At 35.1% G+C, this 17,284-nt stretch overlaps 1 protein-coding gene across 1 annotated transcript; it reads right to left on the reverse strand.

Annotated features, from left to right (window-relative positions):
* Positions 1–3,527: 3,527 nt before the first annotated feature.
* LOC123550109 (anti-sigma-I factor RsgI6-like) lies at positions 3,528–12,687 on the reverse strand. The gene is made up of 14 exons (XM_053546992.1): positions 12,455–12,687; positions 11,303–11,451; positions 10,719–10,808; positions 10,146–10,299; positions 9,160–9,202; positions 8,623–8,781; positions 8,376–8,431; positions 7,641–7,778; positions 7,165–7,336; positions 6,388–6,489; positions 6,140–6,188; positions 5,312–5,478; positions 4,253–4,469; positions 3,528–3,607 (listed from the first exon to the last, which is right to left on the reverse strand). Exons 1-14 carry the CDS (start codon positions 12,634–12,636, stop codon positions 3,570–3,572), a joined length of 1,716 nt encoding a protein of 571 aa, XP_053402967.1. The 5' UTR covers positions 12,637–12,687; the 3' UTR covers positions 3,528–3,569.
* Between the last annotated feature and the right edge of the window lie 4,597 nt (positions 12,688–17,284).

The following is a 17,284-nucleotide window of genomic DNA, read 5'->3' on the forward strand; positions in this document are numbered from 1 at the left end:
TATGATCATGTTTCTTTTGGTATACCTAGTGGGAGGGTTTAACATATTCTCTTTGGTCTGGCGCCAGTGGTTACCTCTGTCTGTTCAAGACTACGGATGAAGTCGAAGAAGCATACACGAGTTTATAATATCCTGCTTTCCCAACTATGGTATCGAGGATATCAGATCATTGACTCTTGTTTAGGGGTGTACGTAATCTTTCAAAGTATGAGGACATAAATGTACCAAAGATAATAGGTAAGGGTAGATTTCTCGGAAGCACAGATCACCAAAAACACAGCTCGTACCATAAACAAACTTGAACTGACGCTTTGAAGTACTAGTAACACATACACTACATTTCGCAAACAAAAAATACACCAAAGTGTTCTTCTATTCATACATTTTCAAAACAAACAAGGACGAATATATAACAGGGAAAGCCACGTTCCAAAAACGCAGCCTCCCCAAACCACAGCTCACAGCCCGTGGACGTACAAACAACTAGACAAAGTAAACACACACAGGTGCGCATAGATAAAGCAAACACACGCGGCATAAACTACACGGCACCGTCTTAGACAATCATTGACAAAAATTACTGCCGGGGAGCTTAAACCGTTTTATGGTGCACACCTAACCCCCCTTTAAGCATTACTTGCCACATTTTCCCTACAGGTGGTACAGCATAAGTCATATCAAAATTGTGGTAACTCTTAAACGTTTGCATACATGTATCTTGTATTTTGTCATCGTCTGTCTGTAATATCAGTATCTGAGGCAAATGCAGCAAGGGAAGTGATCAAAGAAAATGATATACATCATATATTTAAATTTAACAGCGGTCTACATAAGGCGTTAGGTGAATAATATTATGATAACGTGATTTAAGTTATGGATACCTATGGTAGTCTGTGTGAAGTTAGTAGAATAGCAGAATAGCAGAATAACTCCAGCAGAATAGCAGAATAACTCCAGCAGAATAGAAGTATAGCAGAGTAGAGAACAAAATTAGAAAGACAAAAATGCTAAATGATATTTTTTTTCATTTAGAAAGACAAAAATGCTAAATGATTTTTTCTTCGTTTTACTTCGCATCTGTATGACAATTAAAATTTTTGCGGTAAGCACGTTAACATTATAATTCTTTTTAAAAAATCAACACCATTTTTGTCAGTTAAAAGAACAATTTTAAGGCCAACTTTATACATTATACGTCTCGCATATGACCTCGCACAATTAACATTAGCCTAAGACTCTTTTTGCGACATACATGTTACCATTATTGCTTTAATAATTGTTAACAAATCATTTTAGTCTGTTGAAAGATTGGTAACATGTTTACTTTAAGAACAGTCTTAGGCTAATTTTAATTGTCATACAGATTCGAGGTTAAATGGGCATTTTTGTCTTTTAATGTTGTTCTGTTGCTATTCTGCTGGAGTTGTTCTGCTATTCTACTGTTCTGCTATTCTGGTGGAGTTATTCTGCTGGAGGTATTCTGTTATTCTGCTATTTTTAATGTTGTTCTGCTATGATGCTGTTCTGCTGGAGTTTTCGGCTATTCTACTGGAGCTTTTCTGCTATTCTACTGGCGTTGTTTTGCTAGCCTACTATTCTGCTGGAGTTTTTTCTGTTTTTCTGCTATTCTGCGGACTTCAAAAAAACCTACGGTAACATATTTCTGCTTATTAATATTGTAAACATTTTCGACGAAGTATATGCCTTTTTTCTGAAAACATTTGAGCAATTTTATAAAAAAAATATGTTTAGATTTTTCATTTATTGATTGTTATTATTCTTCTGACATATTTATAAAAAGTGTCTAATAAAATCTATAAAAAATCTTTATGAAGCAAACCGCGCTGCAATATCGTTTCACCCTTTATGGACAAGTGTCTAATAAAATCTGTAAAAATCTTTATGAAGCAAACCGCGCTGCAATATCGTTTCAACCTTTATGGACAAGTGTCTAATAAAATCTGTAAAAATCTTTATGAAGCAAACCCCGCGGCAATATCGTTTCACCCTTTATTGACAAGAATTCATTTACGCTTAAAAGCCATTCCAGTATCAGGTTTAAAGTCGATGGAAAGGTAGTCTTAATGACTTTAAAGTTCATGAGCAATTTCTCGGGTCCGAGGTACAACTGGTAGGCATACATGACAAAATCTACACGTGTAAGAAGATATCTCGAAACAACCACAAATCACAAAGTATAATAGCATACTCGGTTTAACTGGAGGTAATGAAAAGTGGAACATCCCTCACATCCGCTAGAACCTACCGAAGTCGACCTCTATAATATAGAATGAACCAACCGATATTCCAAGACCGAATTAATAACACTGAGATAAGCTCATATTTTACTATTTCAGCGTACCTTAAATGAAACTATTCTGTGCAAACGGGAAAGTACATTTATTGACGAGAGATATTTTTACTTATATTCAATCTTCAATCTTTGTGAGAAAGTATATTTTAAATGTAAAGAAGAAAAAATAATAGAATAAACAATGCATTTAATCAAATAGTAAGCTTAACAAATGTGAGTTTTATTTATGGTAGCATATTTCTGCCAGAAGATTGAATGGTCACGGTCCTTTAGGAAAATATCTTGATAAAGCAGTCTGCTGAAAAGAATATCTCAATAGCTGAGAGTTTCCTGGAAATAATCATTGCGATAACTTACATTATTATCTTGATACGTTTTGCACCAGTTCTCACAGCTGCCATATATTAGCTACAATTCAGAAAATTAATTATCTCGATATTTCAAACTTTTCTGCAACTTTTACCTCAATTTATTGCGACAATGTTTTCAGAAAATTGCACATATTTCCAGAAATAGGTGCAATATTATGTTGATAGCTACCTAGCTATTCTGTGGCAGAAATGCCACCGTACATCTTATTTAGAGTAGCGACCTATAAGTTCTTTGCTGCTGAGTTCCAGAAGTAGCTCCTAGACTATGACTATGATATATCCTTTTACATTTTTATGATTAAATGTAGTGAACTGAGCCAGTCTATATCCTATGTCCAACACATATAATTTTAACATCATTCCTCTGTGAAAACCTCTGAAATAGACTGGTTTTTGTCTCTATGAAATTGAATTCGACAAAAATGGGGAAAATGTAGAATTGTATTTATTATCAGTCTAGTGACTAGTCTACTGAGTTCCCTTTGCGATTTTTAGCGTAAAGCCTCGTAGAAAAGTTGACTTTTGATGGAGAGCTTCAACTTATGGATGGAAGTTGAAAATCAAAATCATAAATAGTGTACATATAATGTATTATGAAACCAATCAAGACAATATTTTGTTTTAAAAAGAAAGATATTAGACTTATTACATGTAAACTGTTCCAGTCAGCGATCTATGAGTTTGGACGTTCCTATACAAAGGCTCAGGATTTCATTCTTCAAGATAATGATTTTCAGCACATAGTATATTCTGTTTATGTGATCTCAGCAAATGTATATTCAATCTTTGGAGAACAGGTCATATTAACTATATTTCAGAGAGAGAAACAACTCCACTCCGCAAAGTTAGTATTGCTTTATTCAAAAAGAAACTCATTCACAAAATTAACCCACAATGACATGTGACACAGACGGTGTTCCTCCTGAAAATGAAAACATACAAAAACGCTGTAATCAATCTATATAAATATTTTGTTTTTGGCACAAAAGCTTTTATTTATTAAAACAAAGAAGTATAAAATACACAGAATGGCAACTGGCTATGATTTCGCGTGATCTCGTGTCAGAGCATGAATCGGCGTTATCTTAGTAAAAACAAACATCGGCGAGCACAGAGTTACAATTTGTACCTTTAAAACTACATTTAAAATACATGTTTGCTTCTAAAACAACATTAGTTTAATGTGAAATAGTCTTAAGACACAAAGTACACGTTTCTTACCATCAAAAAAATAAAAGCGTGGTCATACGGTGATAATTAATTTGCCGATGAATAATTGCTTTCGCATACAAAATGGCGCGTGGAGAACGCTTCACTTCCGGTAAACGAGATCTCATTGAGTTGTCACGGGATGTTGGCGAGATTTGCTCTATATGCCTTTCAAGTTGCCGATCTATTTATTTTTATAGCTCTTTGATTAAAATGTGAATTTTAAGGTTTTACTGATTCTGAATATGATAGGACGCTCAAATAAGCGTGACGAAAAGTCTTCTCTACAACACTTACTGAGGAGAAAAGTTGAATTACAAGAACATTTGCAAAAGAAAAGCTTATAACTAAATGGTACCCGTATTTCCGTTAAGATGAACTTGCAAAGTCTTTCCACCGTCAGACAACGTGAATGTTTCCGTCTTCAGTATATGTCCGTTATGTTTGACGTTCAAGGTGTATTCACCTTTGAACCCACGCACGTGGTATTGCTCATGACCATGTATTGTGTGGGTAACACTGGTGCGCCATTGGTTATGGAACAAATTTTGGTAGGCTCTACCTGCAGCATTTGGCTGAAAATATAATTATTACACGATCGGTTGACTATACATTGCATTCTTCCTTAGACTGATGGTTTAATATTGATTACGTTTTTATAAGGTAAACACGAATAAGTCAGACATGATACTCGAATCGCTTTTTTTGAAAAACAGGATTAAGGTCGAACATAGACTATAATAAAGGCATTTTCACTAAAAATATTGAAAAATCAGTAACAACACCGTGTTAATTAATTATTTACTGACCCTAATAAAACGTAGAATAAACATTGAAAATGGTAAAGCGTACAAACCATTTAATGTAGATTGTCTCTGCAAAGTTGTGTATTTATTTTAACTTAAAGTAATACATGTATATTAAGTTTAAAATAGCATATATTTTTATTTCATTCAAATATGGAATGAATAAGGGACATCAGCTGTCTTTACAAAGTAGAGTTTTATGCGCATAAACTTAAATGTGCTACTAATTAAACGTTGTCTTTTGTCTTTTACAGACATGCCTAATGCATTATTTTTACTCAAAGTTTTCAACTCATAATCTATGTACATTCAAAAAGAAAGTCTTAATTTACTCAGATCAAGTATTTGAATATTCTAAAACAGTCTTATTGATAAAATTTAATGGGCAACATTTGTTGCTAAAATTAATAAAAAAAATATTGATAAACTTTTTTATCATGGTCTGACTTGCATATTTTAGACAGTAACTGTTTCTGAAAAGTTACCCATTTTCACGATATATCAATGTCAAATAATGGCTTGTTGCAAGTTAAGATATATAAAATGCTTTCTACTAAAAAAAAGCGATCTATTTCATGCGAAAGTATCTTCATACACTTCAAGTTAGTTACCGTGAGATTTGTTCCAGTAAAGAGGGGAGCGTCTTTTTCCCATATCTGCCCGTCCCAGAATCCCCAGAGAAGTACACCTTTTACAGACGGATGACTGAAGAACAGGGTTAATAGGTTCACAAGTTTTGATGCACGGCTGTTCTCGTCCTTGTCATTCACACCAAGCTCTTTCATAAAAAGTGAGAAAATCAAATGAACCGCACCATGAGAAAACTAACACAATGCATTTGCGAACAGTATGGATCCAGACTAGCCTGCGCATCCACGCAGTTTGGTCAGGATCCATGCTGTTCGCTTTCAAAGCCTATTGCAATTAGAGAAACTGTTAGCGAACAGCATGGATCCTGACCAGACTGCGGGGATGCACACTATGTTGGTTTTCACATGTCACGGCTTAAATACTCATGAGTCGATGGTGATACTGACTGAATAATATCTAGTATAAACGAAAAACCTGTATGCCACAACCGGTCAATTTTAGTGTGATAATGTAGTTATATGATGTGAATAAGTTAGCATGATCTTATTATGAAACCATCTATAGCTAACGATACAAATAAGTAAAAGACAAAGACTAGTTATTCCAAAATAAGCTATATCTAAAATAATAAGAAACATTTAAGAAAATTAAAGTAAAGTGACAGTATTAACACATTTAATAACTCAGTTTCCGAGATTTTATGTGTAAGCCTCACATACATGTTTAAAACTCAACAGAAGGTCAATATATTCATGTTGGTCTTATAAAGATAGATGCACATTTTGTATAACCAGTTCTTATACAGCGTACAGCTTATTACCGGTGGAGGGAGATGTTGTTATACTTACCAGTGATCATTATCGGTAGTCCTGCCTCTGCCAAGATATCAAGCTGTGCCTACATAGATGAGTCAAACATAGTGTAGCATGCACTTTTTTTTCAAAATAAATCCACATTATTTGACACGGTTTATGAATAGAAAACACTTCTGAATGTATCATTTTTATTAATTTGAGAATTGTATCAGCTGTTTTCTAAAAGACTTTTACATTTTATGCCAATGTAATCATATGAATGTGGCCATGCATGTATGTACCTTGATGACGTGTATGTCTATGTTATGCATATGTCCCTGAACTCCAAGACCACCGACTGGTACCCCGGCTTTCTTGTACCGCATGGCTGTGTCTTTATGTGCCTATTTCAATTGTAGTCGAGAAATAATGTCAAAATTGTCTTTACAAAGGGCACTAGAAAATACTTTAATTACATGTTTGATTTTATAATTAACGTCATTAGTAGTTCTCGTCCTGAAAATATTGTTACAAACATTTCAAGGTAAGTTTTGAAATGTTTTCCCTTTACAAATTTTAAATTTGAATTAGACAATATATACAAAGGATATTTGCTTGTTTTAGTGTAAGATCAAAATGTCTTTCACCAAGTTAACACCGGTTTAAATGTTTTCGCGAGTGGTCCAGTCAAGACTGAAAATGTTAGGCAAGATACTCACGAGTTAATTGATGTTAAATGTAGATAAACATATTTTCTTTTTATTTCATGATTAGCTAAATTTCACCCATTGTAATATGTTACTACCAGTGAAAGATATATTCGCTTTTTTAAATTATGAAAGTACAAAATTTATTTCACTCTTATATTCTAATAACTCACTGAAAACAACATGTTTAGAGCTTTAAATGTGAATGAAAATGAGTTTGAAGATTATACTGTAAACATGAGTACCACCTTAACCAGTGCTGTGCTATCATTAAGTATTTTTATTCCGACACTACTATAATTTTATTCTAAAATGTAAGGAAATATTTTTGTTCAGCTTTAAAGTGATATTTTATGTTTTGAATATAGATACCACTGCAGATTGACTGTTACTGATAACACTATATTCATTAAGGAACAGTAACGGATGTCTGTCTGCTGTATGCATTTGTCTGAACATATCCATAGTGATGTTTGGATCTCCTGAAAGTCTCTCGTAGGTACCTCCGTGCAACATTTCATTGTTAACATCCCACTGTTCACACCTAAAGAGTAAAGCATCAAATTGTTCGAAGCAATTAGGTTAAATCTAAGAAAATTGTAAGGATAATAACAAAAATTAACTATTTCCCGATGAAAAAAATATTCAAGTTTCTGAAGTTAAACAATTAAATACCAAGAAAGACTATTGAATCAATGTTATGAAATTGAGAAAGAAAACAAAAACAAAACAAAAAACATGACTGTATCTTGAGTAACAATGTGGACAAGTATATTAAAAAGTATTTGTATCTGAACCTCTATGATATGTGGAAATATATTTCGCGTTTGAAAGAAGTCTTCACTTACATGCCCTTGGTATGGCTTGTGACCCCTTGTATACGTGTATGTATTGCCGACCTTAGTGCATCACCATGAAGAGCCTTGACCCAGTCTTGAGTGTAATCATCCTTATCCCAGAAAGCACAATGACATCGCATTTTGATTCTATGAACAGATAAGATATATTTCATACTCATGGAGAAAACGTAATATACATGTATTCCGGTAAAAAAGTAACATGTGCACATCATTAATTTTGTTTCGGTTCAAATTCTAGCATTTATAGCATTTCACCTTTACAAACTTCATAGCCCTATACTCTGAGAACAAAAATCAATTTTAGAATATGATAAATCTTTCGATTATGATTTATAAGAATAAACAGCAGCTATATTTCAACACAGGTACATGTTTCATTAAGTTTTAATATTTATCTGATGAAGATAAAGATAAAGTTTTCCAAATGACATTGTCAAATCCAACCTCTGTTGCACTGGCACTAAGCTGTTGGCCTTGGACAAACACGACAGACCGTGGATCGAATTTATAAAATACGTTAGCACGCTGTCACTATTAAATACACCATTCTACATCCGCTATCAAAACTACACACCAGGAGAATTAAAAAACTAATACGGGAGGCTTCTTTAATTGCAAGGACCTGCCAAACAATATGCATGCCAACATAAAAATGCACTGCAGGAAAGACAAAGACATGATAAAGTGCTTATTAGCAAAACGAAATTGAAAAGACAAACTTACCCGTGCGATCGCATGGCCTTGATAGCATTCAAAGGTCTGTCGTAGTTAATGTGTCCCTGAAAAAATGTTCAACAATTCAAATTTCTACAGAGTGAGAGTAACAAAGCCTCAGTCTGCAATAGTAATATGCCGTAAGCTCAAGTTTAACTTTTGTACGTTCTTCAACGTATATTTCTAGATACATTATTTTTTACACTTATAGTGTCTTCGCAAACGATTCGGGCAAACGACAGTAATTACCAATCACCTTACTCCATTCCATCTGTCTCCATTTCAAAGCATTTTCTAGAACTCCCCATTCGAAGTTGTCGTAAAATGTCTTCTGATACGCTGCATGATTGTGATCTACAATATTAGTAGCAGATACCGCTGATCCGAAGGCGAACTCCATCTTCGTCTGCTTGAGCTACAATAAATAATATCAAATGCAAAATATTTGCAATGTTTTTTACTTCTATATGATTCAGAATTAGTAACAGATTAACGTCGCGGAAGAATAACAAAGGGTTATACAAATGTGCCGGTTGGGGTCTGAATTGTATAGATCCACCTTATAGGTAACGTACCTCTTATTGTAAAGAAACTAACAGTAGCAATTTCTTTTCTAAATAAGCTTTCAAACTGAAAATAAAACTACATATAGTAACAATTATCAAACCAGTGCTTTATATAAGAAGCAATTCTGTCGGCGGCTTATGGTGACTTACAAACGGTTTCTGTTTTAGGATAGTGTTGTTATGATAACACATGAAGATCACAATTATGTTGCAAAGTTTTGTTTTACCTCAATATCCACACTGCTTGTGTCAACACTAGTCCCAGTCAACCTGTTAATTAGAGATATCTATCAAATTGCAAGCACGGATTGTTGTAAATTATTTATAAACATTTAATTATAACATGCATTCATTTTATCTGTTGTAAAGTGGAGTATTGAAATACAACAGAAGAATATATATCTTATAATTTTACTGGTACTGCACTACAAAGCTAATAACATTTGATTATTTCTTTAAACATGTAAGATCTTTCTCTCGAAAACACCAGGTTTACAAACAAGTTTTCACTTGTGATTGGTAGGAAGTTGACAGTACAGCTGTTGAATTACAGCAGTTAACTGCTACCACTGCCAACGGTTCACTGTTGATGTAGCGTGGCCGCCGTATAAATTATTTTAGCCGACAACTGTTTTACTGATACTGCCAACAGTTACAACAGGTAGCTGTTACTGTTTTTTTATTTTCTGCTATTGGTGAATTGAATGATTCTAATTAGCAGATTGTTACTACCAATTCTTGTAGTAGTTAGTGTTACAGCCAATGGATAACTTGTGTTTTAACTGCTGTAACAGCTGGCAGCAGCAGTAGTTAACTACTACTGCTGTTGTACTTCCTACTTCACATCGATTCACCTGAGGCCACGTCATTCCTGTAACTATTTCATGATGTTCACTAGGACAGATATTTTCGTCAATGTGTACACCATTAAAATATCCTCTATTTCTTTTTGTTTCATTACACTCAACATTATAAAAATTAAAAAAAAAAAAAAAAAATGTTTTGACTTTTGACCGGCAAGCCATTCAAGCGTTTATTACATGTCATCAGAAATTATTTTTCATAATTTTTGTTTTCTTTTTTTTTTACTTATAAGATCCGGAGTAAACAAATGTTAAATATAGGTAGGCCATATAGCACATACTATGGGCCAGCGATTTATGTAAGGAGTCGTGTAATAAAGTAGTCTTTTTGGATGCAAGTATTATCATACTTAATGTTGATATCAGCCTTTCTGTACTGTTCAATCCTCTGATTTGCATGTGATTTCCAGTTCGAATCATAGGGTACTAATTCCATACTCGCTGAGTCGACAAGATAGTCCGTGTGTGCGTCCGTCTGCACGTAGATATGACAACTATGGTATCCTGGAATGATGTTAATTAAAGTTCGAATTCAGATCATTTTATTCAACCGTCATTCATTTTAAATAATCTGTTCGTACGGTTGATGCGGATACGTCCACAACAAATCCTTCGACTGTTCGATTTTCGCTATTAAACATATGCTTACATTCGAATAACTTTTTTGAACGTTTTACAGCAAGGAGTTTAAATTGCAAGACTGTAACCTAGCAAACTTGGGCAAGGAAACTATTTTGTTAGATACTTTTAAAAGGGGTGCTAACCAAAAGGGCACTGACTGAATAGCGAACAGTGCAGCTCATGATCATACTGCACGGATGTGCAGGCTGATCATGATCTACACTGGTCGCAAAGGCAGAATCAATCGTGTACAGCATGATAAGGGTTAATAATGTTGACAGTTTTTCAGAATGACCACGTACCATTGCTGGTATGGAGAACACCTCCAATTTCGCACCATTGTCCAGGTTGAACGTTTTGTGTGGTACCAAAATGCTTGTATATATCTTTTCCTGAAACGACCAAAGCTAAAATATGCATAAAAGTTATGGTAATGTGTTGGCATTTCTTTTATGTTTTTATAACCTTGTATTTGACCAAAATACAATAGTAGTATATGAGCCGCGCCATGTGAAAACCAACATAGTGGCTTTGCGACCAGCATGGATCCAGACCAGCCTGCGCATCCGCGCAGTCTGGTCAGGATCCATGCTGTTCGCTTTCAGAGCCTATAGCAGTTAGAGAAACTGTTAGCGAACAGCATGGATCCTGACCAGACTGCGCGGATGCGCAGGCTGGTCTGGATCCATGCTGGTCGACAACCCACTATGTTGGTTTTCTCATGGCACGGCTCAAATATGTTCAAGATGAATGAATATGTTGTTTTTTATTCCTCACATTTCGAGAACCTAAGTTTCGTTTGATGATAAGTATTTGCCAATAGCATAACACAAACGTTTAAAATTTCAAATATTGACACCAAAAAAATATAATCTTTATTCTATACCGCTGCCATCTTTGCAGTTTAGCATCATGGTCACACTCTGGTACGCTTTGTTGTTTGCGGTATTCAGCAACTTCACATAGGCAGTGGTCTTGTACCGGGAACCAGCGTTCAAATTAATATTCTGTGCTAATCCATTCCAGTTTTGGTCCCTGTTGTTCCAAAGAAAAACATGTAATTAAAGGTTTGATTCGTAGTTCGTAATACCAACAGAATCATACAGGCCGAATGGCAACATTCCAGCTTAACATGATGGATGAAAACATCAGGAGTCCTTCCATACATCATTTCAGGCACAGAATGAAAGCTGTGCAAATCGGCTGTGTGGGAGGAGTCTACATCTATTGGGGAGTTTTGAACCAAGAAAGGTCAGCTACAGAGACTCTTACTAAAATATTCGCTGAAAGTTTACATTCATCATTATTTTTCCACAACCTTTTTGTGGTTTTAAGTGTTTTCGGCTATGTAATCCATTAAGATTAATGCGTGTTTCTTGATCATAGTTAAGCGGTTTCGGATTTTCTTTGTAAAATGAAACGAAATAAGTCTTTTGAAAACGAAATGCGCTGGTAGAAAATGAATTCAAATTGTCATATTTTAAAACAAGAATGATGCCAGCATTGCATGACAAAAGCACCCCCACCCCATCTTCTGAAAATGCTTAATAAGATGATAAATAAAATCGACAACAGGGCCGTAAGTACGAGAAAAAGTTTAAAAAAGCGTCGTGACTCCAAAAATGATAATCGGACAAGAAAAGTCCCGTAAATAAAATGCACATGTCCACTTTATGTTGATGACGTATTTTTTAGAACACAATGTCGCTGTTATATTTCAAAGTCCAATAAAGAGCAAGAACTCCAAAAGTAAAAATTGGACAGAAAAGTCCCGAAAATATACGCATGACGATATAAACCATGCTTCCTTTTAATTGGATGAAAACTGTTGGAGGAAATGATTACACAAGAAAGTGTGACAGACGGACGGACTGACGGACGGACGCACAGTCCAAACTCTATATGTCTTCGACACAGGAGGCATAAAATGTTCTGTAAGGTGAATGAGGTGAGTTTACAATGAAATTTAATCTGATTGAATGACTTTTACAGTATCAATGTATGTACGATTTGTTGATTATGAATATAAGGTTCGTACCTGTTTGACAGATGTGCGCTGTGGTGACCGTGGTAGGCGTCGTTACTCTGGGTCATATGGCAACCAATAGCGTACCAATTTCCATTAAAATTACTTGATTCAAAATCTGCATTGTGCAACAGATTTGTAGCAGCATTCAATTCGCCCGCAAAAGTAGCAAACAGTAAAAGCCACGCTATCATTATAGTCCGTGTGCACTGGTGACCAGCTAAAATACGACTGTTGTTTGTAAGAGATACCAATATCGTTATCAGTTTTTACAGAGATCAGCAATTGTGTACACCGAGATTACCAGTGCCTATAAATGTATATGAGCCTCACCATGAGAAAACCAATATAGTGCGTTTGCGACCAGCATGGATCCAGACCGACCTGCGCATCTGCGCAGTCTGGTCAGGATCCATGCTGTTCGCTAACGGTTTCACTAATTGCAATAGGCTTTGAAAGCGAACAACATGGATCCTGACCAGACTGCGCGGATGTGCAGGCTAGTCTGAATTCATGCTGGTCACAAAGCCACTATATTGGTTTTCTCATGGTGTGGCTCATATGATAAAACAAAGACGACCTGATCTGTTCGCAAAATCATCGTAAAATAAATGGTCTCGTTTTCCTTTAACTTTCATTAAAACATTTTTTTTTATTGTAACAAAACACTTTTAGTAATGAAACGCGCAACTACGAATGGGGTATCAAGTAACCAGAGACACAGATTGAGACTATTGTAAAACGTGTCCGCTGCTTAGGTCATGTGGACTTATTTAATATAGCATTGACCAACTGACTGTGAGAAAGAGTTTATTTTGCAGGGGGGTTCGTGTTGAAATGTACAAGTTTTCATTCTAATTGATAAAAGCTATTTCCTTATATTAATGCAATAAAGACAGACACGGTGCTGATCCCATTTTTACTGAAACTTTTACATTTATAGTTATCCCTGTCTTAGCGTCCATCTGTATTACACAATGTTATCAGTTACGATCTGAATAAAGATTGATGGCGATATATACCAAACTGTTTGCCCATGTCTGAAGGTCACAAAAAGACATGTCGCCAGTCCGACTACCGCTACTGGATCAATCTATGACATCATCAAAATGGCGGCCATGTTTGAAAATATAACTTTGCGTTATTCATTATTTATTTATGTTACACAGCAAAACTTCATCTTATTATCTTTGGTTTTCCATCCTAGAATATTTGTTGTCAATGTAATTACAATATTGAAGTATTTAAAAAATTAAATGATATGTAATAATGAAAATTCATCTTACCCCACCCACGTTATTTCAACAGATTATTTTCTTGTTGGACATATTTGTTTGGTATACATGTATGCATACGAATATCATCATAGTCAAAGAGTGTTGTTACAGTAGCTGTTTATGTGTGCTTTATGTCCCTGCTACACATGAACACTGTACCAATTTGCTTACCCGCCATTCGTATCGCGTTGAACTCCACAATGACTTTAAACATTCACACAATCAAATGCTATGATTAGAATTCCTACCTTTCTTCTAACGTCTTTTTCCTGTTAGGTATGTTTTATTTTGATAGAAGCCTTTCAAAAGTTAGGATTAATAGTTTCCATAAAATGTCAAAACTTTATTGAACACTAATGGATAGTTACTTGCATTTTAGAACATGCCGGTCATTTTAGCCCAGTCTGTGGCAAGCAATTTTTGAGAAGGAATCTTCTCATGATGGGTATCACGACTGGGTGATTTGCCATAGTCTAGTATTCTGAGAACTCTTGAAAGTTCTTTAATAATATTGTCAATTTTCAAGGGTAGGCACAACATTTAATAACATTTGCTATCAAAAATGTCTTTCTTGAACTCACGATTGTCAACGGCAAAGAACATACGGCGACCATTCACAAAAGCTGCTTGGAATACAGACAACCTAATTAGAATATTATTAGCTATCTGATTCTAATGGGCTAAAAGTAGTCTACTTAAATATATAACCCGTGTAAGAAGTATTTTAGTTCTATACTTCTTGATGTTTTATGTATAATACATTGGCTGCAACCTGTAAATGTTATTAGTTATAACCAAGAATAATTACAGTAGGTTTGTGGATGCATGCGTACATGTAAGGCCGAGCACATAAGATTCTGTTGTGAACAAGACTGTCCTTGACATGTTTAAATTGTCACTCTCGCTTTCCGCGAATGGACCTAGAATCAACAAATGCAGAAAACATGCAGTGAATTAGGTATGGACTTACGAAGATTTTGATTATTAGCAGTAACTGTAAGTACCAGCCTGAGGGACGAGTACAATGTATCATTTTCCTTGTAGGCAGAGGAAATCTCTTGTATGTTACCTTTCCGTCCAAAAACTGAATTGCTATTTTATTCGTTTCATCGACAAGAGCTTGGCATATTTTGTGTTTATGACCGAATTTAGACATATTTAAAATATTGTAATAAAATCTGTAAAAAGATCCTTTAGAAGCAAAGAAAGCAACCAAGAAGAATAATAGCAGACTCGGTTTGATTGAGTCTGTTCATGAGAGGTAATGAAATGTGCAACACCTCTCACGCCCCCTAGCACCGGCTTAAGCGGAACTCTATTACACACATGTTGAATGGACTCCATGATCCCAAAGGACCAGAAAATATAACAACACTGAATTGTAAGACTTTGATAGCCGTTTGTAATTTTTCTCCCTAAGAGCATTTGTCTGTTTCAACAACTAATATTTGCGATTGCCTGAACAGGTTTTTTATACGCTCAAAGGGAGCGTATTATGTTACAACGCTAGTGTCCGTCCGTCCGTAAGTAAGTAATTTCGTATCCGCTGTGTAACTCTTGAACCCTCTGAAGGATTTTAAAGTAACTTGACACAACTATTCACCACATCAAGACGACTTGCAGAGCGCATGTTTCGGATGCTGGCTTCAAGATCAAGGTCACACTTAGGAGTCAAAGATTATACCTTCGGAGGTATATTGCTCCGCATTGCGGTGCTCTTGTTTCTTAAACGAATCATTATAACACTTCTAGGGGCGTTTGTTTATTTTCAGTCACATTTGACTCTATTGCTTTAGCAACAATAATCATTTCGTATCTGATCTTAAGGCGGTCCATTGTGTCCCTACTGGCGCGGCTCTATCACAATCTCAATACCAAGATGCAAATTCAGTCTATGTCAGAGAAATCACGATCGTCATATCAAATGCGTTCTCGAATGGTAGAAAAGACTGTTGCATAAGCACTAGGGCACGTTTTGCCACCATATGTTTAACATATCATACCCGTACATAGTTTCCATATCGTGCAAAGTTGTGCTACTGGAGCTTAGTGTTGTTGCGATCAGACACTTACAAGTATAAAACAATAATATCTAAAACAATACAGAGAAGATATTAACGAACATATGTTAAAACATTATCAAGAAAATGTTAGAAGCAAATGTATTTTATGTGTTTCATACAGCGGCTTAAACATTTCTGAAATGATTTTAAATGTTCCACAGACATCATGTCAGTTTTCACTGAATGGTGTGTATATATATTTTACGGAAGAGTGATATATCATGGTTGAAGGGTTTCGCGACGACACATCAATTTGAAAGTTAGAACAACAGCAACGAAACATAGAAAGCAACTTACAAATAGATAATAGTTATTCTCTTTCCTTCTATAGTTATGTCCAGCTGTGTTAAATAGCAAGACAAGAGGTCACTAGAAAGATACTTCACTAATTCAGAAAGATACTGTTAGGACGGCCAATAATTTAACAATCACTCTAAATTCTTAAAAAACTACAATATTTATTTTTCCATAGACCCAAATTTAAATAGATCTATAGATACTCTTTAATTTGTTTATTCTATGTTTCTATAAAAATACCTGCACATCTTTTCTTTTAAAGCTGAACTCTTTTCTAAATTTTCTATCTGTCTTGAATATCTATATAACTCTTTCGATCGAGCTCTTTCGATAGAATGCTTCTTATAAGCAAGCGGTCCTGTTTACATTCTATACATGACGTCAAAATGAAAGTAGATTTTTCCCGGTATAAATATCCACCAATTAGGTTTAACCAATATGGCGGCCATTACAAATTGACAGTGCACAGTGCATGCTACTTCCATTTGGACTAAATACAAGTAATATTTATAATAATTAATAATGAGAACCTTAACAAAAGATACATTTTATATTTATAATTTAACTGTTACTTAAGTGAAACATTAATATGTTTTGTAAATTTTACGACGAGAGTTTAGTTGTCTAGCGTTCATAATTGGGTATGGAATTGTAACCAGCATAGCATTTTTTGTTTGTTTGTTTTAGGTTTAACGCCGTTTTTCAAAAGCATTTCAGTCATGTAACGGCGGGCAGTTAACCTAACCAGTGTTCCTGGATTCTGTACCAGTACAAACCTGTTCTCCGCAAGTAACTGCCAACTTCCCCACATGAATCAGAGGTGGAGGACTAATGATTTCAGACACAATGTCGTTTATCAAATACTCACGGAGAACATGCGCCCCGCCCGAGGATCGAACTCGCGACCCCGCGATCCGTAGACCAACGCTCTTACCTACTGAGCTAAGCGGGCGAGATCAGCATAGCAATATTGTACATATTGTACATATAATATATTACAAATCTAATTAAGACAAGACTTTCAGAATAAAAAGATATTAGACTTATTACATGTAAACTTTTCCAGGTAGCGAACCATGCGTTTGGACGTTCCTAAACAAAGGTTCACGATTTCTTTCTTAAAGATAATGATTTTAAGCACATGGTATAAATTTTCTGATACAAGTAAAGTGCGTTCATGTGATCTCGAATGAATATTGAGCCGT

This window comes from Mercenaria mercenaria, chromosome 6 (assembly GCF_021730395.1).
Source record: "Mercenaria mercenaria strain notata chromosome 6, MADL_Memer_1, whole genome shotgun sequence".
Lineage (NCBI taxonomy): Eukaryota > Metazoa > Mollusca > Bivalvia > Venerida > Veneridae > Mercenaria > Mercenaria mercenaria.

Bases quoted from the DNA above. Each gene is read 5' to 3' on its own strand.
- LOC123550109 (XM_053546992.1), bottom strand. From the start codon at position 12,636: ATGATAGCGTGGCTTTTACTGTTTGCTACTTTTGCGGGCGAATTGAAT. The intron at 10,809-11,302 runs GTATAGAATAAA...TGGTCGTTTCAG, and splicing joins AAACTGCAAAGATGGCAGCG to GAAAAGATATATACAAGCAT. The intron at 6,189-6,387 runs GTACATACATGC...TCATCTATGTAG, and splicing joins TAGACATACACGTCATCAAG to GCACAGCTTGATATCTTGGC.